The sequence below is a fragment of the Onthophagus taurus genome, chromosome 3 (genome assembly GCF_036711975.1).
Source record: "Onthophagus taurus isolate NC chromosome 3, IU_Otau_3.0, whole genome shotgun sequence".
NCBI lineage: Eukaryota > Metazoa > Arthropoda > Insecta > Coleoptera > Scarabaeidae > Onthophagus > Onthophagus taurus.
Genome location: NC_091968.1, coordinates 4,035,174 through 4,060,359, shown reverse-complemented (window position 1 = coordinate 4,060,359; position 25,186 = coordinate 4,035,174). Strand labels below are relative to the sequence as shown.

General features: G+C 32.9%; 2 protein-coding genes and 1 long non-coding RNA gene across 4 annotated transcripts in view; 1 reads left to right on the top strand and 2 right to left on the bottom strand.

Moving 5' to 3' along the window:
• Nucleotides 1-25,186, top strand: part of LOC111420570 (ganglioside induced differentiation associated protein 2) — a 62,065-nt gene that overhangs the window by 15,411 nt on the left and 21,468 nt on the right. The window contains exons 3-8 of the mRNA XM_023053588.2: nt 4,935-5,134; nt 12,409-12,551; nt 12,617-12,749; nt 12,872-12,981; nt 23,959-24,198; nt 24,521-24,689. Coding sequence (XP_022909356.2) covers nt 4,944-5,134; nt 12,409-12,551; nt 12,617-12,749; nt 12,872-12,981; nt 23,959-24,198; nt 24,521-24,689 — 986 coding nt within the window. The 5' untranslated portion in view covers nt 4,935-4,943. The remainder of the gene's footprint in view (nt 1-4,934; nt 5,135-12,408; nt 12,552-12,616; nt 12,750-12,871; nt 12,982-23,958; nt 24,199-24,520; nt 24,690-25,186) is intronic.
• LOC139429273 (uncharacterized) lies at nt 13,543-15,735 on the bottom strand. Of its 2 annotated transcripts, none has more exons than XM_071194901.1 (2): nt 15,586-15,735; nt 13,543-15,525 (listed from the first exon to the last, which is right to left on the bottom strand). In XM_071194901.1, exon 2 carries the CDS (start codon nt 14,680-14,682, stop codon nt 13,606-13,608), a length of 1,077 nt encoding a protein of 358 aa, XP_071051002.1. In that variant the 5' UTR covers nt 14,683-15,525; nt 15,586-15,735; the 3' UTR covers nt 13,543-13,605. The 2 variants fall into 2 exon arrangements, with proteins under 2 accessions (XP_071051002.1, XP_071051003.1); XM_071194902.1 differs by having other exon boundaries at nt 14,106-15,525.
• On the bottom strand, nt 15,803-16,883 carry LOC111420573 (uncharacterized). The gene is made up of 3 exons (XR_011639959.1): nt 16,140-16,883; nt 15,946-16,073; nt 15,803-15,879 (listed from the first exon to the last, which is right to left on the bottom strand). It is a non-coding gene; the product is annotated as an uncharacterized lncRNA (long non-coding RNA).

Here is a 25,186-nt window from a genome sequence, read left to right as displayed (position 1 = left end):
ACATTAGACCTAGAACTAGAACCATTCAGGTTCAGCCGTCTTAAGAGACGCACGGCTAAACCCAAATATTTCTAGTTTTAAGTCTAGTGTTAGTTCTAGTGCTAGTGTTAGATCTAGTTTTAGTTGTTATTCAACTCTAGATTGTGGTATATTTTTATTGAACTAAAAATAGAACTAACTAATATAGAACACATCGGTGTGGATTCATTTAAACAGTTTGCTTTACAGTTATAAATTTTTGTTTTTTGCTACAACGGAAACTCCCTTCTTCGTATTAATCCACTATGTCTACTTTGATTTGTGTATTTATGCTTTGCTCCACAATTGAGTGAACATTTCAGGTTTTGCGCTGAAAAGGTTTAAATTAAAAAGTAGTAGATAAATTAAAGTTTTAAAGTTACCTGAAAGGTTTTCTTAGAACAATTTCAATTGGTAAAAATAAACTTTACATTGAAACTAATTTATTTCGACACATCTTTTATGTCTAGATTTTTAGACATATGTCTAAAAACTGAATATCAGCTGCAACAATGTCCGAACGATTATACCATCCCTTAATTTTACCAACTGCAGACCCTAACTGGACCGCGTTATACATCACTTGATTTTCATGCTGTCTGGTTGATAAAGGTTCTGGTTAGCAAAAATGCAGAATACCTAAAATACTATTTGTTTTAAAGCATAAGCACCAATCACGTTATACAATTTTAAGTCCGTTTTGTATTATACGTCTAAGAACCGACTGAGATACAATTTTTATTGCACTAAACTAGAACTAACACAAGACCTAGAATTAGAATCTTTGGGGTCTAGCCGTTTTGAGAGACGTGGGACTAAATCCGAATATTTCTAGTTCTCGGTTTAGTGTTAGTTCTAGTGGCAGTGGTAGGTAGCGCTAGTTAACATAAGATATTACTATGTTGTATATTTTTATTGAACTATAACTATGACGAGAACTAAAAACAATTGTCAATGCCAACTTTAATTTTATTATTATATTCGTAATCTTCATAAAATAACCTTTCAAGTTAATCCAAACTTGACGCATTTATCTCAAAAAACCAAAAAGTTCGAATTTTTAACTTTTAATTTTGACATATTTGTCAACTTCATAAAAAATCCTTTAAAATGAGTCCAAACTCGACATATTTAACTTTAATATTAATAGAAATACAATCACTTCCGGTTTGAAACGTCAACGTCAAATTTGACATATTTATCATCTTCATTAAAAAACCTTTAAAATGAGTCCAAATATGACGCAGTTATCCCAAAAAGCAAAAAAGTTAGAATAAAAAGCATTAAACCCGAAGTTAGCAACAATGAAGATAGCAATTTAATTTTTAAATGTTAATACCAACCTTAATTTTTGATTTTTTTTATTATATTTCCATGTTTGTGACAAATTTTAACACATTTTATAAAAATTAAGAATATGACAAACTAAAATTGACATTTCAAACCGGAAGTTGCTTATATCTCGAGTAATATTGGAATTAAACGTATCATGTGTGGACTAATTTTAAAGTATTTTTCAGGGCGATTACAAATATGTCAAAATTGACGATGACATTCTTAACCGGAAGTTGATCATAACTTCATTAATATTGTAGATAAATATGTCGTGTTTGTACTCATTTTAAAGGATTTTTAATGAAGATTAGAAATATGTCAAAATTGAGGTTGACATTTTAAACCTGAAGTTAGTTGTCATATAACAGAAGTTTTATAACTGAATTTAATCTAGTGTTAGTCACTTTTTCCTTTCTTTTTATTTTTAACGTGTTTTAGGGTCATTTCACATTGATTAAAGGTTTCTTATTATTTCTTATTATTATTTAACCTGTAAACTTGTAACACATCTTCCTTAATTTCATTTTACAACTTTTTAAACTTTAATTATGTAAGTTAGTAACTATTGATCTGATTTCGACTTTGATGTGTGATCTTTTTTAACAAAACAAAAAGAAATATTAATGCCCGGTTGCACCGTTTACATAGTTGAGCATAACTTAGTTAAGCAGTTCTTATAGTTAAGAAGAACTTAAATTTTATGTCTATTGCACCGACACAACATATACAATGCTCAACTAAGTAACGTTTAAGTATCGGTTATTTGGCAACAACGCCATAAAATTTAGTTATTTTTATAAATTTTAGTAATTTTTTAGGGTTTTTCGTGTTGTCAAGTTAATGTCAGTTGACATTTGACATATACCATGTAAATAACATTTCTACTATTCGTATCATTCCCAACTTCGCGAATATTCGAAGAGTGTTGAGTTATATTGTGAGTTATAAGGACGTTATAAGCAACTGGTTCATTGGAGACACACAGTTGTTTCTGTACAAAACAAGTAGATAGTATTAAAATAATCTAAATTCAGCCTATAAAAGTATAATTTAAAATAATGTATACTACTTACTTATTAGACTTCTATAAAAAATTCTATAATTTCTTGTATTTGTCGTAGAACATACAAACAACTTTGTTTTGTTAGACGAAATCTTTTAAAAAAATTATATTCGTCCATTTCATTCACTACTTACGCATTACTTAGCCTTTAAGCAATGCTTATGTATTACGGTGCAAACGGGCATAAGAAACTTGTTTGTAAAATGGATAGGATGAGAGATGTTAATCTATTTGTAGAGTCTCTGAAGATGGCCAAGGGCCGAAACTGGTTAGACTTAAATTCTATATAAATTAAAAACTCTAAAATTAAAAGTATAAAATCAAACTCTAGATTATTTTCTTCAAAAATTTTTACACGAATCATTTTGTCTCTAGTTTTAGTGATTAAATTTATGCCCTCTGTGCTTGTGATAGCTGTCATCAGTGTTCTGTGATAAAAATGGACAGACACTCATTTTTATCACAGAACACTGATGACAGCTATCACAACAGCTATCACAAACAATTTTTAATAGTTTGAGCTCGGTTTGTTAGCATTATGGCATTCGTCTCTGTTGGTAACAATGGTATTTTGAAGGGAGCACAATACACACGATGCATTCTTTTCTTTTGTACAATCAATACACATTACTACTTCTCGGGACTCGTTTATTTTATCTTGCAAATCAGAAAAAGGCATTAGTAAAAGTTTGTACTTTTGATTACTTCCATTGCAGTATTTTCAGTATTGACTGGTATCTCCATAACAACTGGTATTTCCTGTTGTTGTTCATTTAACTGTTCATTTTGTTCTTCTGCTATCTTCATCGTACTCAGCAACACGTAAATCACTTGTATCTTCAAGTTTCCTTTCCTCCGCTCTTGACAGTATTTCGTTAAGATCCTCTTTTGTTTGTAAATTTTTAATTCTGTCACTTGATAAAGTTGTTGAGGATAAACCAATCTTTGGGTTTGTTCCAAATAATGCCCGTATGGACTACGACCAATAATTCTATGATGGGAGCAGTTTTTTTGAAACTGAATGAAGTAGTAGCCAATTGACCAACCTGAACATATTCTCCACATCCTGATTACATCGTTCTTCATCTTTGACCTTTTTGATCTCAACAGACGTACACAGATAAATTTTGTTAAATACTCTTGATAATTAAATAACCATTTGTAGTTTCCATCCTGACATGATTGGTAATTAATCAAGTCTACTTGAGCCAAATTTTCTTGAAATAATCGGCTTGCTTACAAGATTTGCATGTTTGTTTTCTTTTTTCTTGTGACATGTTTCACAAAACTGCAAAAATGTCTCAATAACAGTAAATGACTAAACAAAGCGCCGGCAGAGGCTGTAACGCTCAATCATTTGAGTGTTTACTAAAGTCTTCGTAAGGATCTAAAACAGCTTTTTTATGAACATTGTGTCAAAGGCCTTCTCTAGATAAATGAAGACGAAAAGGGTGTGAGCAAACCCCTCGCTTTTAGGTTACTTGTTGGAGGACAAAAATATTGTTGGAGGATATTGGTGGCCCAAAACGAATTTTTATGAAATTCAAGCTTTTAATATGGCATAAATAAAAAGAAAGAAATGCAACAATGAATTGCAAGATATTCGGAATTCCAAGCAAAACGTAAAGTGTTTTCATTCAACGCACAACAACGCCAATTTTCTGCGCTGACAACTATCATTAGTGAAAGTCCATCAGAAGATTACAAACTGCGACGCTAATTCCCTAGACAAGAAATACCAAAGCTATTCACATCATTGGAAATGTCATAAAGGCAATCTCGGGTATTCTCGATAATGAAGATGTTATTAGATCGCCGAAATTGAGCAATAACCGGAAATCTGTTATTTCGAGGTTTTCTTGTAATATTAATTTATTTATTCACTTTGTAAATGAAAATATAATTTACAAATATGGGTAGTCGGTCAAAGTTGCATTAGAAATCAATAAAAACCGAACAACGGGTAGTTAATGTATTATCCACTGGACGGAAAAGAATTCCCCTTTGACCCGGTTTTTAGCCATGCATACGCGAGGTCGCCCGCCCTTTCGCGTTCATTCTCCGTTCAAGTGGTGTTATACACGTTCTATAAACCTCAATCACCCCCCCGATTCACCTCTCAGGGACTCAGAATATGAGTGACAGGTTTATAGGTCATTGAATAACACCCCTACTTAAATCTTCTTCAAATCCTTTTTTTTTCGATATTATTACTTTGCCTAAAATTACGTAAGATTTAATTTTTCTATAATTTCGAAATGAAAGAAGTGAATCTTAAAAACAACTCATTCATTGTTGTGTATTAAAAGAAACGACTTCTGTTGCAACCGTTTTTCTCAATATAACGAACAAAAAAGATAAGTTATCGTATTAAAAACAAAGATCCACGCTTATTCGAGGTCATAAATACGTTTGTATGATGTTATCGTGTAAAAACAACTATTATTTCGAAGAGTTATTAAGTTAAAGTGACCTAAATACGATTAAAAAAATAATATTAATGTTATCATTTTTTCAGTATACCTTGATGAGGATTATTATGAACCAAGAACCCCTTGGGGTCGCCCCCGATGTCATCTGTCCCGCGGGACTTCCTAGGTGGAGCGAGGTGCCGGCCCCACCGTTTTTAACCGATTATAGTGCCCTGGGAGATATTCCTGCTCATTCTACGGCCCCGTTTCAATACGACCCAGAAATCAATCACAAAATCATCTTATGGTAAGAAGTGAAATATATACTATAATATCCAGCTATGTCGAGGTCACTTACGGCCGAGGCGTTACATTTAATGTCTCGGCTCCAGACCCGAAAATAATAGGTATTTTTAAAATTTTTTTGCAATTAGACGAAAGAAGTTTTCTAAAAACCGATTGCAGGATGTGAATAAGCCACTTTTCTAGTTTATTATACAGGGTCATCCACGACGACCGTCCATTAGAACTTTACAGGGTTCTGGCCAAAATAAAAATTTGAAAATTCAGATTTAAGTACAGGGTTTTCCAATAAGAGGTGTTATTTTGATATTCAAAGAAAAATGCCATTTTTTAGTATAAATGATCGGATGTTTATTTCATTATAAAGAAGAAGGTATGCCGTTAATAGTGGAAAATAACATTAGGCAAATGACCACCACGACCACGCTTACAGGACAATATCCTTTCCATGAAATTTTCCATCACCAAATTGCAAAGTGGCTGTCCTGTGTCCTCAATTTTGCTTGTTGACGAAGCCACCGAGGTGGAAATGGGGCTCATCACTCAAGATGATTTTTCGATGGAATTCCGGATCATTTTCATGCATTTCAACGACCCAATCAGCAAAGATACGACGTTGTTGATGATCGGACGGCTTGAGTTCTTGTGTTAATTGAAGTTTATAAGCCTTAAGACCCAAATCTTTATGCAAAATACGGTGTGATGACGTTTGTGGAATGCCTAATTCCAAAGAACGATGAGGAATGGACAAACCTGGGTTTGTCCATTCCGTTCTTCAACACTTTCGGCTACAGCAGCAATATTCTCGGCTGTTCTTGAGCGACGTGCACGGGTTTTATTCTTCACATCACTAACTTGTTCCAACAGCTCGAATTTTTCCACCAATTTCTGTATTGCGGTCCGACAAGGTGCTTCACGACGACCCAAAAATGTTCGAGTTTTACGAACCGTCTCTGCCAAAATTTCACCATTTTGATAGTGAATTTTAATAATTTCAATGCGTTGTTGAAGCGTGTATCGTTCCATTTTTATTAATGGCGTACTTTCTACTTGTCAAATGTAAAAAAATGACAGCTTCAAAAGTGACATCTACCGAAATAACGGGCTATTCAAAATAACACCTCTTATTGGAAAACCCTTTATTATCAATTGCGTTCTCTTCGACTAAAATATTTTCAGATATTTAACACTTCCGGTTATACCGGTAGTCGCCACCTACTTTATTTTTTTAAATGGAACACCTGTATATTTTTACATATTTGGATTTGTCTGTTTTCAAGGTTTATGAATAACTTTACTTTTTGCAATTTGATTCGGCCGTTCTCGAGTTATTCAAATTTTTCTAGAAAAATCTGCTCCAGCAGACATTTGTTCAAAAAATCAGAGAACACTCGATTTTTGGGATATCAATTTAGGATTCAGAACATGCTTAAGCAACATGATGGACTATGTTTTGGTGCCGAGTACGGCTGTCTAGAACGTTTGGTCACTTTACTATGGCACGTTACCTTTTCGAAACTTGGAAGTACCATAACTTCATTTTTTTAAATGGCACACGCCATATTTTTTTACTTACTTGTCTTCGGTGTCTCATTTTACATCTTTTATATTCCATATGTCCTATAGCTAACATTTATAGTTTGGGAGATAATTAGGGTTTTTTGAAAAATGCACACACATCATATCGATATTTAACCTAGCGTGCCATGAATACCTAGTGCGACCTAGTGAATAACCGAATGAAGTGGAGGATTGAAAATTTGCAGACTTGTGATGTTTGATGCCAGCTTTTAACTAAAGTATTTTCAGGTTCTGGGTGCTTGTGGTTACACCGGAAGAGGTGACAATTTTCATATTTCAGGTTCTGGAATATGAAAATCTTGGGTCAAATGGAACCCAACCCTGACTTTTATTAAATTTTTCAATCAAAAATGTCAACTACAAGGTTAATTTTTGTAATTTGTAAATCATCTACTTTGACCGGCGGAAAAAAATTTTGTGTTGGGAATGTTGTTGTGGTTATGTATTATCAGAGGATCAGTAAGGAAAGAGTAAATAGTTTGACATTTTCTAAAGCTATGGTTTATTTCTGTTGGTGTGATGACTAGGTTACTTTTTGTAGTGATCTGTTCTCAAGAAATGCCACGTTTGGAATTTAGTAATGAGGATTATTTGAATCTGATAATAATATGATATGGAGAGTGCAACCAAATAATTGTGCGTACGTGTCGGCTGCAACATACAAGTAGCCTAAAATCAAACACAAATTTCAAAAATGTTATGAAATACAGGGTGTTCCATTTCAAATATGAAAATTGTCACCTAAGTACCCGGCAAATGAAAATATTTTAGTAAAAAGCTGGCATCAAACATCACAAGTCTGCAAATTTTCAAAAGGCCACTTCATATGGTTATTCACTAGGTCACAATAGGTATTCATGGCACACTAGGTTAAATACCGATATGATATGTGTGCATTTTTCAAAAAACCCTAATTATCTCCCAAACTATAAATGTCAGCTATAAGACATATAGGATATAAAACGTTCGCCGTGGATGACCCTGTATACATATTTTATTTATTAACAGTTATTAAAATTGCACCCACTAGATGTCGGTAATGTTAGGCTTGCAAATCGTGCGGGGTCAAACTGTGCGCAGGATTTCTCCTAACGCGTAAGTCGAATAATTAAAACTTGAATACGACTACTTTAGTAAACTCAAAAACTAGGGAACTACGTAGGATTTTTTAAAAATATTCATTTTTGACGAAATGGTGACGATTTTACAAGAAATATCGTATTTATCGATAAAAAACGTATATAAAAATGGTTGTAAAACAGAGAATCTGAGACATATCGAAAAACGGCTACATACTTACCTAGAATAAGAAAATACAAACTTTTGAAAAAAAAATCTTGAAAATCCGTTGAAAATTGTGGAATTTATCGTGTGCACAGATTGGAAAAATGTAGTTTCCAGAAAAAATTGTATATTTTTTCTAGATACATCTAATCAGCGATTCCTGCATCATACTTATTGCTTATTTTCATCTTCTGCAGCTTTTCTGTCTGACAGTAGGCTTCTACGAGCTTCTTTAGCCTCAGCAGTCATGGAGCACTCAGCGCGAGCAATGCGATTTAAATCCGTTTCATGACAAAAGTCGAAGCACGATCTTCCAATTGTTAATTTCAGTGCTTGCATTATTTCCATAATGCTTGTAAGACAGTCATTAAAATTGCAAGCAGCTATATCAGACGCAATGTCAACCACTTTCTTGTCACTGTGAATAGTTTTTGGTGCGATAGACCATAATGCGGCGTTGTAACTTTCTTTTTGCCAGGAACACCACGAGTCAGCACCAACTGAACAATCATCATGCTTTGGAGTTTCATCTGTTGAAATTTTATGATACAAAGTAGCCCAGATCTCTTTTTTCATGTCCTTCACGGAATCGCAATTTCTGCGAATAGCCAATCCATAATATAAGGAAAGTTCATCAATTAATTTTCCTTTGCCTCCTAATCCGCGGGTGTTTCTTTTTAGATTTCGTAACCGTGTGCCCATTCTGAACGTGATCGACGCATTCTTTTTTGGTTACTATTACACTGTCATAGGGCTGAGCGTCCATAATATCTTTGAAGGTTTTGCTGTCACCGTCTCCTACGTAAAAACAGTACTTCAAATTATGTTTTTCTTCGGATCGTTGAAACATCTCTACGACGGAGTCCACTTCCATTTTTCCTAAAGATCCGACATGGTTTATTATATCACATATTTCTTTATGATCTTCGACCCAATCTTGAAATTCCGCAGTATCTTCTTTACCTTTCCAGTAACTACACTTTTTACAAATTTTTGACTTTATACAGGTGTTTTAAAACAACGTTTAAATATCTATAGGGGTAGTACTACAGTCGAAAACAAGTCGAAAAGTGTTAATCAACATGGGTCCGAAAAAATCAACCGTTTTCGAGATACAGGATGTTCAATTTTTTTGGGACTACGTTTTTTCTTTTAAACTATAACTATTACAGATTTGATACTTGGCAAATCGGTACAGTATGAAACTGTCTCTTTTTGAGAATAGTATGATGTTTCCATTGCTTCCGGTTGGACCGGAAGTGAAAATAAATACCACTATTTTTCAGAAAATTCAAAAATTTCATTTAACGTTTAGTTAGATAGCTTAATTCTAAACAACATTAATTCGAATAAAAAAATTGTACTCCTTAAGGTTTCCGAGAAAAAAAACATTTTTTAAAATAAATTATTAGAAAAATTGGATTGACACAATGTAATACTAATTCTTTCGGTTTTTATAAGTTTCACAAATCGATGCAATATGAAACTGTCTCTTTTTGAGAGTAGTATGATGTTTCCATGTTTCCAACTTATACCAACTGAAAGAGTTGGTATAAGTTATTCCATTACAAAATGTTATGCCAAGTGTACGGCCATTACTTACCAAAATTTGGCCATTACAAGGAGTAGGCTTTGCCTTGCGTACAATCTGCTAAGATACATTAATTTGACGTTTCGTTCAAATTACGAAATAACCAAACTCCAGTAATTTGATTTTGCGAAACCTGAAGTGAAATCGTTTGCAATGGTCTTGTATTCAAATGATGAAATGAGCGATATGGTGTTTATGTACGGCCGTGCTAATGGAAATAGTTTGAGAGCACGTCGTTTCGCCGGCTACCTTCACATGTTACGTTTCAGTCACTTTTTCACCGTCTTAAAGAAACTGGATCGTTTGAAAAAAGGTCTTATAATACCGGACGGCAGAGATCCGTATGTACACCGGAAATACTAGAACAAATTTTAAATACAGTTGCTTAAAATCCCGAAACAAGTGTGAGAAGCATTTCGGCTCAAGTGTATATGTTGTTTGGAGAACTCTCCATGAGCAACTTATTTACCCTTACCATACCCAACGTGTCCAAGCCCTCAATCCTCCGGATTACCACGCACGGTTGACATTCTGTCAGTGGTTTTTACGAGAAGCTGCTGAACGTCGTGGATTCTCAGCTAACATACTTTTTACCGATGAAGCTGGTTTTACCAGAAATGGAATATTTAATTTCCACAATAATCATGTGTGGTCTGACGAGAATCCTCGAACCGTTGTTGAAACCAGACGTCAACAGCGTTTTAGTTTAAATATCTGGTTAGGCGTCGTAGGGGATAAGTTGTTGGGACCGATAGGTTTACCACAACCATTAAATGGTCTAACATATTTGGATTTCTTGGAAAACACTCTACCTCAACTTTTGGAAGACTTGCCGTTAAATCAAAGATTAAATCTCTGGTTTATGCAGGATGGAGCTCCCCCGCACTTTACGCGTATTGTTAGACAACATTTTAATGAAAGGTTTCCTGGGAGATGGATAAGGCCCCATTGCATGGCCTGCACGTTCGCCGGATTTGAACCCGCTAGACTTTTGTTTATGGGGCTACTTAAAAAGCTTAGTGTGTGCGACACCTGTAAACGATGTTGAAGACTTGCGGCAACGAATAGAACAGGGTTGCCAGACAATTCGTGAAAACTACGGGTTATTTGAAAGAGTTCGGGCTTCCTTTGAACGTAGAATGAGAAACTGTATTGATGTTGCAGGTCGACATTTTGAACATCTTCAGTAAAAAGCTTCGTTTTGATTAGTATTACGTTGTGTCAATTCAATTTTTCTAATAATTTATTTTAAAAAATGTTTTTTTTTCTTGGAAACCTTAGGGAGTACAAATTTTTTTTTCGAATTGATGTTGTTCAAAATTAAGCTATCTAACCAATAGTTAAATAAAATTTTTGAATTTTCTGAAAAATAGTGGTATTTATTTTCACTTCCGGTCTAACCGGAAGCAATGGAAACATCATACTACTCTCAAAAAGAGACAGTTTCATACTTTATCGATTAGCCAAATATCGAATCTGTAGTAGTTATAGTTTAAAAGAAAAAACCTAGAGTGCCAAAATATTTCAACATCCTGTATCTCGAAAACGGTTGATTTTCCGATCTATGTTGATTAACACTTTTCGACTTGTTTTCGACTGTAGTACTACCCCTATAAATATTTAAACGTTGTTTTAAAACACCCTGTATTTGGAATTACCCGTTTGTTCGATAGAAGTCGGGTAAAATTTTCTACGAAAATGAGTTTTTGTGATGCTATTTTATGTTTTTTTTAACTTTTTTGTACAACAAGGTCAAAATACCTGTATATACAATGGATAAAAAATGAAACAAAAAGTGGATACTGAAATCTTAGAATTTTCGGTGAGGTGTGTTACAAAAATCAATTTTTTAGGCAGAAAAATATTCCAGAAATGTTTTCTGTCAAATTCTGATTCTAAACAGTAAAATCAAAAATCATTTCAAAGGTGGCATACCCCCTTAACTAAACAAGACTTGCGTATTAAGTCCTGATTAAGCCGAGATTACTTGCTGATAAGGCACAGTAATGAGTTTAATGATTAAAATTATTATATTTTAAGTTTATATAATCGATAGAGAACAAAGAAAAAAATTTGAAAAGATTCAAAGAAAAAAAGGCTGAAAATAGAGGCAATAAGGGATTTGAAAAGACGTAGAAGGACGCCCACTATATTATTTAGCAGAAAGGCCGTGTCGCCCCCGCGAACTCGTTTTGTATCCTTGTCCCGGTGAAAGCGTCCCTCAACCCGCAATATAGTACATACAGAGAAACGGTGCATTTCAAAACGTCCATTTCCGTTCGAATAGAAAACGCGGCCGCGTATCAAATTGACAGAATTGAGTTTAAACCTTACCCGCACTCCCCACGCAATGACATCGTTTATAGAAACCCAATTCCATGTGTTCGCTTCGTTATCGATATTATGCGTATGACCTGCACACGGTTTTGTTATGTAACTGAGTAAATGATAGTTTTAAAGAAATGAAAGATAATATATTTAATATATTATGTAATGTATGGGGAAATTCAATATTTTATGGAAAATAAGGCTACAATGTCAGGGATATAAATAGAGATATTATTTCAAAATATAATTGAAATTGTGTTAAACTTTTTACTGTGCACAATTTATCCAAATTAATGTTTAAGAAATCTCTTAAATCATCAAATATTCATTAGTATGCTTGTTAATGCTAAATCACCCAGGATATGCGTTTTTAAAAATTTATAATTATAAATAAATTAGTAAGAATAAATAGAAAAAATCAATTTTTTTATATAAATAAATTAAGACTAAAATTTTATCTTAACTTTATGTGTTTTCTATTTTTATAATTCAAGGTCTGGTGATATATCTTCCTTACAAGTAGACGCAATAGTAAACTCGACTAATGAATCTATGACTGACAGCAACCCAATTAGCGATAGAATATTTGAAAGAGCGGGACCTGGATTAAAAGAAGAAATAAGTTTGGATATTAGAGGTAAAAAAAAAATATTTACATTCCTACTTTTTTCTTACTTTATGTATTATCCTAATTTTTTTTAGAGTGTGGTACCGGAGAAGTTAGAGTAACTCAAGGTTACGAATTACCGGCCCGTTACATAGTACATACCGTGGGGCCGAAATACAACATCAAGTGCCAGACTGCCGCCGAAAATACTTTACATTCCTGTTATAGGTGAATAAATTATAATTATAAATGATTGATTGAATCATTTATCAGAAAATGATCTGATAAGAAATAATGTTTAAGTCAATTAATATCCGAACTTCGTTAGTTTAACTCCATTTTTTTTGTAGGAACGTGCTGCAAAAATCCCGCGAACTTGGGATACACTCCATAGCGTTGTGTTCTGTCAATTCTGTAAAAAGAAATTATCCACCTGATGAGGGTAGTCACATAGCTTTACGTAAGCATATTATTTATAAACATTTTTAATTATTAATTTTTAAATTGAGCTAAAAGCGGTTATGTTTAGTTTTTATTGAATATACCGGAAAATTCTGGAATTCAAGTGGTTGTATTGATAACATAAGAAAATTTAGATTACTTTAATCTATTTGATGTTTTTTTTTGACGGTTAATTAGCGCCATCTGTTAGATTTAAGTATTATTAATCGATTCGTGTAAGTTGGGTTGCATACTTATTTTCAAATTTATATACAATGCAAGGTTTATAGAACATAAGGTTACCTCATTCCCTATGCCTCTGTAGTATCGATTATTACCCCGCAAATTGACGTCACTGGTTCGATACAGTCAGAATAAAAGATAGCCTATACATGTGCCTATACGTGACAACACGATGCGAGGTTTAAATATTTTATATAGACTGTACCACAGTATGGGTGGTGTTGTGTTGTTCATAGAACCAGCTACGTCACTGACCCACCTTGCCTCTCAGAGGAGGAGAATCGGTATTGGGTAACCTTATGTTCTATAGACCTTGTATACAATGTATATAAATTAATTAATAATAAAATACAGATGGAAAGTATACAAAAAAATCAATTTTGGCATCTAGTCATTCATTTCACTCTGAACTTAAACTAGTATAAAAGTAACTGTGGCATTTCTTTATAGCGTTGGTTTTCACTAAATACATCAGATCCTCATATTTTTTTTTAGCAACAGGTAGAGGATTACTGTAAACTTTTTTCATTTCAAAACCTGAAAAAGTGGAGAGAGGCGTCCTTGAACGTCTTCCACTAATTAATTTGACTTCTTTAAAATCTGGGCACTTAAAAGATGTCTTATAAAAAAACGAGTCTAAGTGACTTTTCTCAACCCTAATTACTGAGGCGTCAGCCATTTTGAAAGTCTCTCCGTCTGTGTTTTTTTGAAAATTTACAGTGGTTTGTTCAGTTAAGTGCTTTAAGTCAAAAAAGTCTTCATGCGACAGCTCTATAACGTTATAAGGTTTGCCAGTTTTTTTGAGGTTTGTATTATAGCTGCATACTGAGATGGCGTATAAATGGGACCTGATTTTAAAGCCCTTTTGACGTTCCTTTCTATTAAAGAATGGACGTTGCCCAGTAATAAGGTATTTATGATTAATTGCTTTGATTTTATAATTAGCTACGGCATACAAATAAGCTGCAATGATGAATTTGTTTTTTTGTTGGCCTGTGCAATTATCAGAATAGAATACTATTTCAAGATTGTCATTATTACAAACAGCAGCTTTTTCTTTTAAGTAGTGCAATAAACTTGTTCCTATTTCAATTGCTCCTCTCTTCCCTTGTCCCTCATGCCACAAGTAACAGTTTACAGATCCTTGTCCTTTTTGAGTAAGATCTGCCACCGTAAAATTGTAAGTTGACAATTTGGATCTGTAATAAAACGATGAGACTTGCCCGTTAGGAGTTGGTAGAGTAGCCTGCAAATCGAAACAAGCAACTTGATACAAGGAAGAACTTCTCTCTTTGTCTGTTTTCTTTTCTTCCCTGCTCAATTGTTTTTCTTCAATGTGAGAGTTATGTTTGTCTTCTAACTTTTTCTTCTCTTCTTCACTAGAATTTTCAAAAGTGACACAAGCTTGGCAGTGATCTTTTTTTGGCACGAAGAAGGCTATATTAAACTTGTGATTAAATTTCCCTGGTTTTCGCATTCAGTTTTATAATCACGATGTAACTGAGCAATGGTCTTACTTCCTTCGATATACAGTTTTTCAGAATGCTTTCTTGTATAATGACTCTCGATGGTAGGAATAGAGGAGATGTGAGCCCGAACACCTTCTTTTATACTCTTGTCAACTTCTTTATGGTTAGAATGTTTTCCTCTGTTATCTTCGCTCAAAGTACAATTTTTAATTTTTGATTTTATTGTTCGGATGCAGCGCGCAGTAATACCCAGGGTTGCTATGAAAAATGTTTTACAGACTCTCAATTTCTTACCATCTTTTATAAAAAAAAAGCATGATTTGCAGCCCTGCTTTCGGTATTGCGTGGATACTTGTATGTAGGGTTAACTTCTTGCATAAGTGATAGAATGTAAGTACGTTGTTTTACAATATCACTCATGTCCCAATAGTTTTGAAACAAAAACAACCTTTCTTCTTCAGTAAACTTGGTGCTGCATTTCTGTTTGCACTTAGAATCATCACATGGTGGTTTTATTTGTCGTCCTGCAACTTCTAATCCTTTTCCCAACGTTTTGTACGATTTGCCAGAGTTTCTCAAACGTTTAGCACGGAACTTTTTCCAGTCTGATGGTTCTGCTTTTCTTTTCCTTGTTCTTTTCTTCTTAACGTCTGTTTTGTCTGATGATTCAACAGTATTAAACAATTTATTATGTAAATCTGAACTTGACGATGAATCCGTGTTATAATTCGGATCTTTAATTGAATCATCTGATGAATAGGGTTCACTGTCAGACGAGTCACTCGATGAAGATGAAGATGAAGAATCGTCTGAATCGTATTGTTCTTCCTCGTCATCTTGCTTGCTTTTATCTGAAATTTGCGTAGGTTCACTGTTAATAACATCAAAAAATGAAAAAAAGCGCAGTTTACCATTAAGTCTAAGCAGTTGTTGTTGTGCTCCAGGAGCTACATTTTCTTTAACATCAAGAATGATAATATTTTGATCATTTTGAACATTAACGTCCATATTATCGTTAGCACTTAGAATAGTGGAATATTGTTTATTCCTATCAAACGTGTGACCTAAAATTATATACATTAATGGGTATTTATACGTATAATTGTTAAATCACAATGTACTTGCATTTTCTTTCAAAGCGTGGAAAGATGGTTTATCTTTTGTGTCTATAGTTGGTCCACTGTGAAGCACTTGCGTAAACGTTTCTGCAAAAAGATACTCACCAAGTTAATGTTATCCCTATATTTACTATGAAGTCTAAAAAAAATTACCACAGGTTTCAGAAGATGGAATTGCAGTGGCGTCTAACTGGGGGATTGAGACAGCAGTTAAAATAGAAGCTTTCCACTGTTCACTTTATTGTGGGTCTCGTTGCTTAATAGCAGTATTATTTTTCAGCCTAAAAATTGCATTGCATTTATTCAATATTTTTTTATTAACTTTTCTGGAATTTATTATTTCATACTTTATTCCAATGATTGACAACATCTTCTCTCCTCTCCCATCTTTTGTGCCAAGAGTGCTATCCATTTTCTATAGTTTATTACCATTTATCATAAACCACAAAACGACGCACAATGGTCTATACCGGCACAGCTAAGGAAACGACTTTAAATCTTCAGGCAATATCGTCATAAGTCAAAATAATCATCACAGTGTATCACCTATATTGGCACATTTAATGAAAGTGGCCAACAACACAAAGTCTAGAGTGGCATAAAGCAAAATGTGCCACTAATGCATACTCAAATCGATGCTACTTCTTCAGATGTGTCACTATTGCTTACACAAAACAGGACTTTACCTCGAAATGCAACGACATACTAAAAATATGCGACTATTGAAGTAACAGGGTTGGTGGAACACATGAAATGCATGAATGACACATTGTGCCATCTAGGAGGGACTATTCGAACTAATATTACACCAGTGTTGATGGATGAAACTGCATCAAATTTTATATTTATACTTGTGTTTAAAGGCATTTTGTATTTTTTTGAGATGTGCCACTATTGTCGCCGGTGAGCGACATGTGTCTCGGAAATGCGTGTACAATAGAAAACCACAGATTCCTGGGCTCAAAATAGGTTAATTACTTAAAGTTAAGTTATCTATATTCAAAGTTGCTTCGTTTCGCCGCTAGATGACTTCAAAGTTAGCAGAAAAATTCTTTTATTTTTTATAACTCGAAAACGCGTAAATCAATTGAAACCATTTTTCAATGTTCAATTTACGTCTTTTTATGGTTTTTGATACAATTTTAAAAACACAGGAATGATGTACACCAGTTATTTTTAATAGCCCATTTAGTTCTGAACCGTTTTTGTCTCTTATAAGATTTTGATTACATAAGTGGTTAAGCCAGAAAAGAGGTATTTTTAAATATCTGCAAGCCTTGTTTACGTGATTACAATTACAAAAAAATATTTCCAAATATTTGGTGATTTGGCACTTGACGATTAAGAAACTCAAACGCTTTTGCTACCATTAAATTGACATTAGTCATAAACTAAAATCATATCTACTTGCTCATCATATGCGTAAGTATCCATTATAAAAATAACGTTAAACACGATTTATTAATGTTAACTGACAGTGAAATGCAAAGCGTACTAGAGTTATGTTTTATCATTACAATAACAATAACACATGCATTATCCTTTTGTTTCTTAGAATTGATTAAAAGTTGTTCTTTCTAGTACTGAAATAACTAAATACGACTACGTTTTTTCCTAACACTGTATGCTTTGAGGATCATTGAATTCTCACGCTTTTGATCAATTAATGATATTGTATTCACGTTAAACATAAATCGCAATTAGTTGAAATCAGTGCCAACTACGATGAGGTAAAAAGGCCTGCAGATATTTAAAAATACCTTTTTTCTGGATTAACCACTTATGTAATTAAAATCTTATAAGAGACAAAAACGGTTTAGAACTAAATGGGCTATTCAGAAATTATAATAATGTAATCGTCGCCTGGTCAGAAAAAAAAATATGGAGTAATATCCAATGAAATTTTCCATCATTCCTGTATTTCTAAAATTGTATGGAAAATCATAAAAATACGTCCATTGAATCTAATAACTCACTTCTGAAAAATGGTTTCAATTGATTTACGCGTTTTCGAGTTATAAAAAATAAAAGATTTTTTTTTGCTAACTTTGAAGTCTTCTACCGGCGAAACGAAGCAACTTTGGATATAGATAAGGAATCTAGATAGAGCCAAGGAATCTGTGGTCTTCCGTTGTAGACGCATTTTGGAGACACCTGTATAATATACAGATGTCCCAGTATAGATGTTACAATAGGTATAATAACCTAACAATTTTTTAATTTTATTTTAAGGATGGGGAATTAAGCTCTACTTGGTGTGGAAAGAATTTCGGCCTTCACAGTGAAACGAAAACTATTTTTAGTGCAGGTAAAGTAAATTTTTTGTTTATGATACGGCAAAATTTCATAAGAAAAGTAAAGTTGAAGAAAGAAAAGTTGTTCAGAATGAGAAATTATGGCACTGCGCAAAATTTCAGAAAGATCTACCTACGTTCATTAAACTACCATATTTTAGATTAGATCAGAGTGAAGAAAAACAGCAATGAAAAATGCCATGAAAAAAAATGTATTATCCCTCAGTTTTAGTTCACATTTCAATTACTCTTGCATTGTGTTAACGTTAGAACAGAAAATTTACGTCGTACAGTGTTTAGAGAATTTAGGCATGGTATAGAAAATTGTGCAACAAAAGGTTAATGTTCTGTTGAATAAACGACAGTTATGTTTACGTTAGATTTTTTATAAATAAATAAAATTATACAATATTTATGTTATTTAAACTAAAATGTGATGGTTCAACCAAAGTAAATAGATCCTTCTGAAATTTTGTACAGGACCATAGTTTCTCATTTTGAGTTTGAACAACTTTTCTCCATAAAATTTTTCTGTATCATGAACAAAAAGGTTACTTTACCTAAACTACAAATAGTTTTTGATTCACTGTCAATGCCGACTTTGTTTTCAAAACATGAAATTATTCTTAAAATTCTCTCCACACCAAGCAGTCATTATACCTTTTGTAACATCTATCCTGGGACACACTGTATACAGGGTAATTCAAATACGACCCCACCATTGGGATCTCAAAAACCATAAGAGATACAGAAATGGTTAAATGGGGGCAAAGTTGCGTATCTTAGAGCTCATCATTTTTGAACTAAGTTTTTGGATCTAGCCCTTTTAGTTTTTAAAATATGGCCGAAAAATAAAAGTTTGTAAAAGCCATCTTAAATCAGTATTAGTCTACTATTTTAATTGTAATGACATGACACTAATGACAAAGAATAATGTCACTTTCGAAGTATTCTTCATAAGTATTGTTTGTTGGTTTCTATGGAAACCAATTCAATGTTTTTTTTTTTAATGAAATACATTGTCTAACATATCATTGAAATCAGAATTACTTATCCTATTTTTTGATATAAAAATCCAATATAACCGCCATAAGAAAAACAAAAGATGGCGCTAATAACTTGGAAACAAATGAATATCGATAGTTTCTGTTCAGACCAAAAAGCTAGTCTTAAAAAAGTGTCTTAACAATGTAAAACTTTAAAAACAGTTGCATTAGGCGTTATCGACTTATTAGAAAAAATTAAAATCAGCAAATTTCAGCTTTTTCAAAATATCTCAAAAACGAAAACAGTCAGGATTAATTTGAAATATGATTTGTTGCGAGCACTAAATTCTGCGAAACATTCCCCATTTAATCGTCGCTCTATCTTTTATACTATCCGATATATAGTCTCCGATATTTCTGGTGGTTTTTATGACCCTCAGAAACAGTAGTGGCACTAATTATCACCCGGAAAAAGTACCTGGACATGATTTATGATAGGTCCTCCTAGGGAACTAGGTCCAGGGACGCACTTCTTTTTTATTTTATTTTAAATTTAACAAAATAAAACAGAAATGTAGTAAAGAATATAAATTTACTTATACTTAAATGATTTTACAAAAAAAGCAAGTATTAATTTATAATATAAAAATTAAAACATATTTTTTATAATTATCTTAGAATTAGTGTGAAAAGATAATAAATTTTATAATAATAATCATAAATTATTTAAGCAAATGTACTTTTTAGATAGATTTAAATAAATTGTTGTATTTTCACACAAAGTAATGATATTTAAGTTTTTAAATATTATGTTATTGAAATTTTCGTTAATGTGGATCTGAACAACTCACGCCAGAGTTTGGGGTTCGTAAACTACCTGTATACAACCCCATCTTTGTTCGTTATATGACTGCAATTAAGTCATAAAAACCACCAGAAATATCGGAAACTATACCAATGGTGAGCATCGAAATCTGAACACACTGTTTATATTTTGTTAAATTGATGCGAAAGATTTTAAGGGGTGTTTTTTCAGTAAAAATTGAGAGTGGTTTCATATAACTTTTTGCTCAAAACCACTTCCCACCGAGATAGAGCCCTCTAAAGTTAGAGGAAAAAATTGTTTTTATTAAATAAATCCACTATGGAAGAATTTAGAAGAATGAAATTTGGCAGATAACTGTTGTTAATAAAATGACACCTTTTGACGAGTTTTGTAACATTAAAATGTTATTACAAGGGGGTGAAAAAACCAACTCCTATAGTACTTTGCATCAGAACTTTTGAATGCGTCTACATTTTTCTATTTAAAAATGTGTTTATATATTTGATTTAAATAGAGGTTTTTGCCTCTTAACATTTTCTCTTAAAATCGTTAGTTTGACCATAAAACAATAAAATAATACTGTAACTTGGAGGAGAAGGGGTTATGAACAAAAAGTTATATGAAAGACCCCTTAATTTTTGCTGAAAATCATTCATTGAAATCTTTCGCATTGATTCAAAAAAACCGCTGACAGACTTCTAGAGCAGATAATACATGAAAAATTAAGATAAATAGTCTTAATATACATAGGCTCGCAAATGTCTCCTTAACGAGATATAGCGAGTCAAAGTTTCTTTAAAATTAAACATTATCTGCAATAAAAAGCCGTTTTTTTTTTAAATATTGTCTTCGCCATTGCTAATTTTATCAAACGGGCTGTATTTTCGTCTAAAGTGATCAATTATCTATCAATTGGTCTCTTACAAACCTTTGATCAAAGCAAGAGTTTTTAAGAAAAACACGTTTTTAGAAAATTTGTTAATCCAATCAAAAACTGTTACTTTAATCAAAGTTTTGTAAGTGACCAATTGATAGATTATTGATCACTTTACACGAAAATACTGCCCGTTTGACAAAATTAGCAGTGGCGTTAAAAATATTTTAAAAAAGGAAATTGCAAATAATGTTTAATTTTAAAGAAACTTTGACACCCTTATATCTCGTTAAGGTGGCATTCACAAGTCCATGTATATTAAGACTATTCATCTTATTTTTTGATGTGCTACATGCCCTAGAAGTCTGTCAGCGGTTCTTTGGATTATCCTGTATACAGGCTGATTCTCAACCTATACGTATAAACTGAGGGATTTATTCCTCAGGACAAATAATGACTAATAGATGAAAAAAATTGTAGTAAAAGTTTTTTAGATAATGTGTCTGATAATCTAGATAATGTGTTTCCTGGAAGATGAAGAGGTCGAGATGGTCCAATGGCCTGGCCACAGTGATCGCCCGGCTTCAATCCTCTTGATTTATACTTTTCGGGTCACTTAGAAAGTATGGTGTACGCCACAGAAGTTAATACTCAGCAAATATTGCAAAATCAGATACATGCTGCTGCCCAGACAATCCGTCAATACCCTAGTTTAGGCCGCGCTAGTGTGGGATCGTGGATTCGGAGAGCCTAATTGATAGAAAATAATTTCAAACACTTGCTGTGATGTTATTTTAAAATGTTCTATGTTTCCTTGATTTGAAAGTAAATATCACGGATATCTATGAAACAGAAAATCTTTTGCTACTAATTTTTCCCCTATTACTCATTATTCATCATGAGGAGTAAATCGCTCAGTTTATGCGTGTAGGTTGAGAATCACCCTGTATAGAGTGTCTCACGTAACTGGTTCATTAGAACTTTTTCGCGTACCACTATTCGTAGAGGTTTAAAATTTATCGCGTTATTAAATTCTACCGGAACTAGACCATGACTTCGTTATTTTAAATGGAATGCTATAGTTTTTATTGCAGCTTTTAATTGTATGTAAAAAAATATGTTGACCTTGATAAAAGTTATTGGTAGTTAGCATTTTTCATTTTCGAGTTATTTTGATTTTAAGCGGTTTTTTGACAAATTTCACCATGCTCTTTGAAATCCCATATCATAGCCAACCTTCATTCAAAAAAGCTCTTAATTGGCACGATTACTCTTCCTATGTTGTCAAATAGATTGTCATTTGTTGTATCAGAGTACCTTATACAGCGTGGTCAAAAATTGAATTACTGTTTCTCCATATTTAATGGCGAGAAAGTAGAAAATTTTAAATTAAATGGAACGTCCCATATTCTTTTAGCCTATCAGAATGATAATTTAATTCTTTACAAATTATCAATAAACATTCCTATACCTAGGATTTATTGTAGTTTCCTTCATGTTGGGAAATTTCTCAAAACATTCACGGAATGCATGTTTTTTTTTTAATAAAAAGCCATGGAATTTTGACTTGTTGGTCCATGTTTGTATTATTGTTGTCATTAGTTAAATTTGACGATGGGTGTAAGTTATTGAACACAATGGCAAATTATTTCAACGCCGGTATTTGAAATTTATTCTGTATTAATGGCGGATGTAATAAACTTTTGGACAGGATGTGTCGAACACTTAATTAGAGATGCCTAACAAACCTAACGCCCATCACAAAGAATAAATTTGATAAAGATTTTCTTAGATGTGGACATATCGATACCAAAACAAACCGTTATTTCTGCTCAGCAGTAATGAAGACAACGAAATAAATATTTTATCTTATTTTATTGCATTTCGAAATTTAATGTAATAAAAAATTTATGGGAACAATGCTATACAGGCTGTTCCTAGAATTTGTTTGCTCAGAACTTTTTTATTCAATCATAACCCTACATTCTAAATTTTTGCAGTTTCTAATACTAATTTTAGTTTAGAAATTTTTATCACTCTTAGAATATTGATAAAAATCATCGTTTTCGTGTTAAATGCAAAAATGTTGGGTTGTAGTTCAATGAAAAATATACAACAATACAACACTGAATAACAACTTAAACTACCACTAACGCTAGCATTACAACTTACACTAGATCTAGAACTAGAATCATTCGAGTTTAGCCGTCCTTAGAAACGTGCGGCTAAACCCTAATGTTTCTAGTTCTAGCTCTAGTGGTAATTCTAGTTTTACACTAGCAATGTAGAACTAACACTATACCTAGAAATAGAATCATTTGGGTTTAGCCGCACGTCTCTAAAGACGGCTAAACCCAAATGATTCTAGTTCTAGGTATAGAACTAGAAACATATGTATTTACCCGGACGTCTCTTAAGACTGCTAAACCCGAATGATTCTAGTTCCTGGTCTAGTGCTGCATAACAATTAAAACTAGAACTAACACTGTTATTATGTAGAACTAAGGCTATATCTAGAACTAGAATCATTTGGGTTTAGCTGCACGTCTTTAAAGACGGCTAAACTCAAATGATTCTAGGTCTAGTGTTGTTTTAGTTTTACACTAGCACTGTTACTATGTGGAACTAACAGTATACCTACAACTAGAAAAAATCACCGTTTTCGTGTTAAATGCAAAAATGTTGGGTTCCGATTTCAATAATAGCACTAAAAATTATTTATTTATTCTAGTTTTAGTTCAATGAAAAATATACAACAATACAACGCTTAATAACAACTTAAACTAGAACTAACGCTAGCATTACAACTTACACTAGATCTAGAACTAGAATCATTCGGGTTTAGCCGTCCTTAGAGACGTGCGGCTAAACCCGAATGTTTCTAGTTCTAGCTCTAGTGATAATTCTAGTTTTACACTAGCACTGTTACTATGTAGAACTAACACTATACCTAGAACTAGAATCATTCGATTTTAGCCGTCTTGAGAGACGTGCGGCTAAATCCGAATGTTTCTAGTTCTAGGTATAGTGTTAGTTCTAGTGACAGTGCAAGTGTAAAATCAGAACTAACACTACACGAACTAACGTTCTAGTTCATACAACAATCGTTAGCTTTTGTCATTATCTTCTTTTGGTGTATTGATACAAACATTATATTATTAATATTTTTTAATTAAATTAATTAAGGAACCGTAAGAAGATTTTTGGAGAAATTCGGCAGCTCTTTAGACATTGTAATATTCGTAGTGGACTCAACAGATATCGGTATATACGAGGTACTTCTTCCTTTGTACTTCCCCCGATCAAAACTGGAGGAGGAAGCGAGTCGTTGGCAGCTTCCGTCGGACGTTGGAGGACCCGATGGCGAACCAATGTTACCCGATCGACAAATTCGGATCATTGATAATCCGCAACACACGTTACATCGTAAGCTTTTTTTTTTTAAATTTTAAATTGAATTGAAAAGCAAGAAAAAGACATGCTACATAGAAATTGTTTAAAACGTTGAATAAATAAATGAGTTATTCAAATAGAACGTCACTCGACACTTGATAAGACTTTGAAAGTAAATTGTCACGCATTCTCAAATTTCCAACCCGGGTTACACTTTGTGTTTGTCCTTAACCTCGGCTTGTTAATATGATCAACGAGTGTTTTGAATATTCTTGTAAGGAAAAAAATTATAAAATGAATTAAAATTAAACTTGATTGTTTTATTTTAAGTTGTTTTTTTTTGTTGATGTTTTAGCCGATGAAGAATCGATTGATTTAACGGGACAATTAGAGACTTTAGTGACAGTCGAACATGCGTTTAGTCAAATGCAGGGTGATTTGGATCAACAAAGACTTCTTGGAGAACGTCCGTACAACGATCCATTAGCTGATTTAATGGTTAAAGAGATTCAACACCAAGAACGGTAAGTTTTATTTACACTTTTAATATTATCTATGTGTCGGGGCTTTACTTACAAGGAATATTACCCGTTTGTAATGTTTCTTTACATTTGGATTAATGAACTTGTTTTTTTCTTTCGCATTTAATCTTGAAATACGACATTAATTGTCTGCTGATGTTAAGATAAGAATTGAACTTTGAAATTTTGTTGAATTTTCTGTTAGTTTAATTAACTAAATTGATTAATTTCGCTTATTCGTTTTATTGAAGCGAATAAAATTATAAAGCGAAATGATGAGTTATATAATTTATATAATGAGGAGTATCATAGTCGCTAATGTCTTTATATTATGATGTCGGTTAATTGATTTTTGTTAATTAAATCGTATACGGCTTGGAGAGATAATCGTGAGAAAATAGAAAAATAAACCTGTAGGTGCGAAATAATAGCTCACTTCCTTTATTAACGATTTAACTTGTTTTTTCTTCTATTTACAACGCACTATATCTATATTTCAT

What these genes read in the sequence shown, in the direction of transcription:
- LOC139429273 (XM_071194901.1), bottom strand. Translation starts at nt 14,682, where the DNA reads ATGCGAAAACCAGGGAAATTTAATCACAAGTTTAATATAGCCTTCTTC.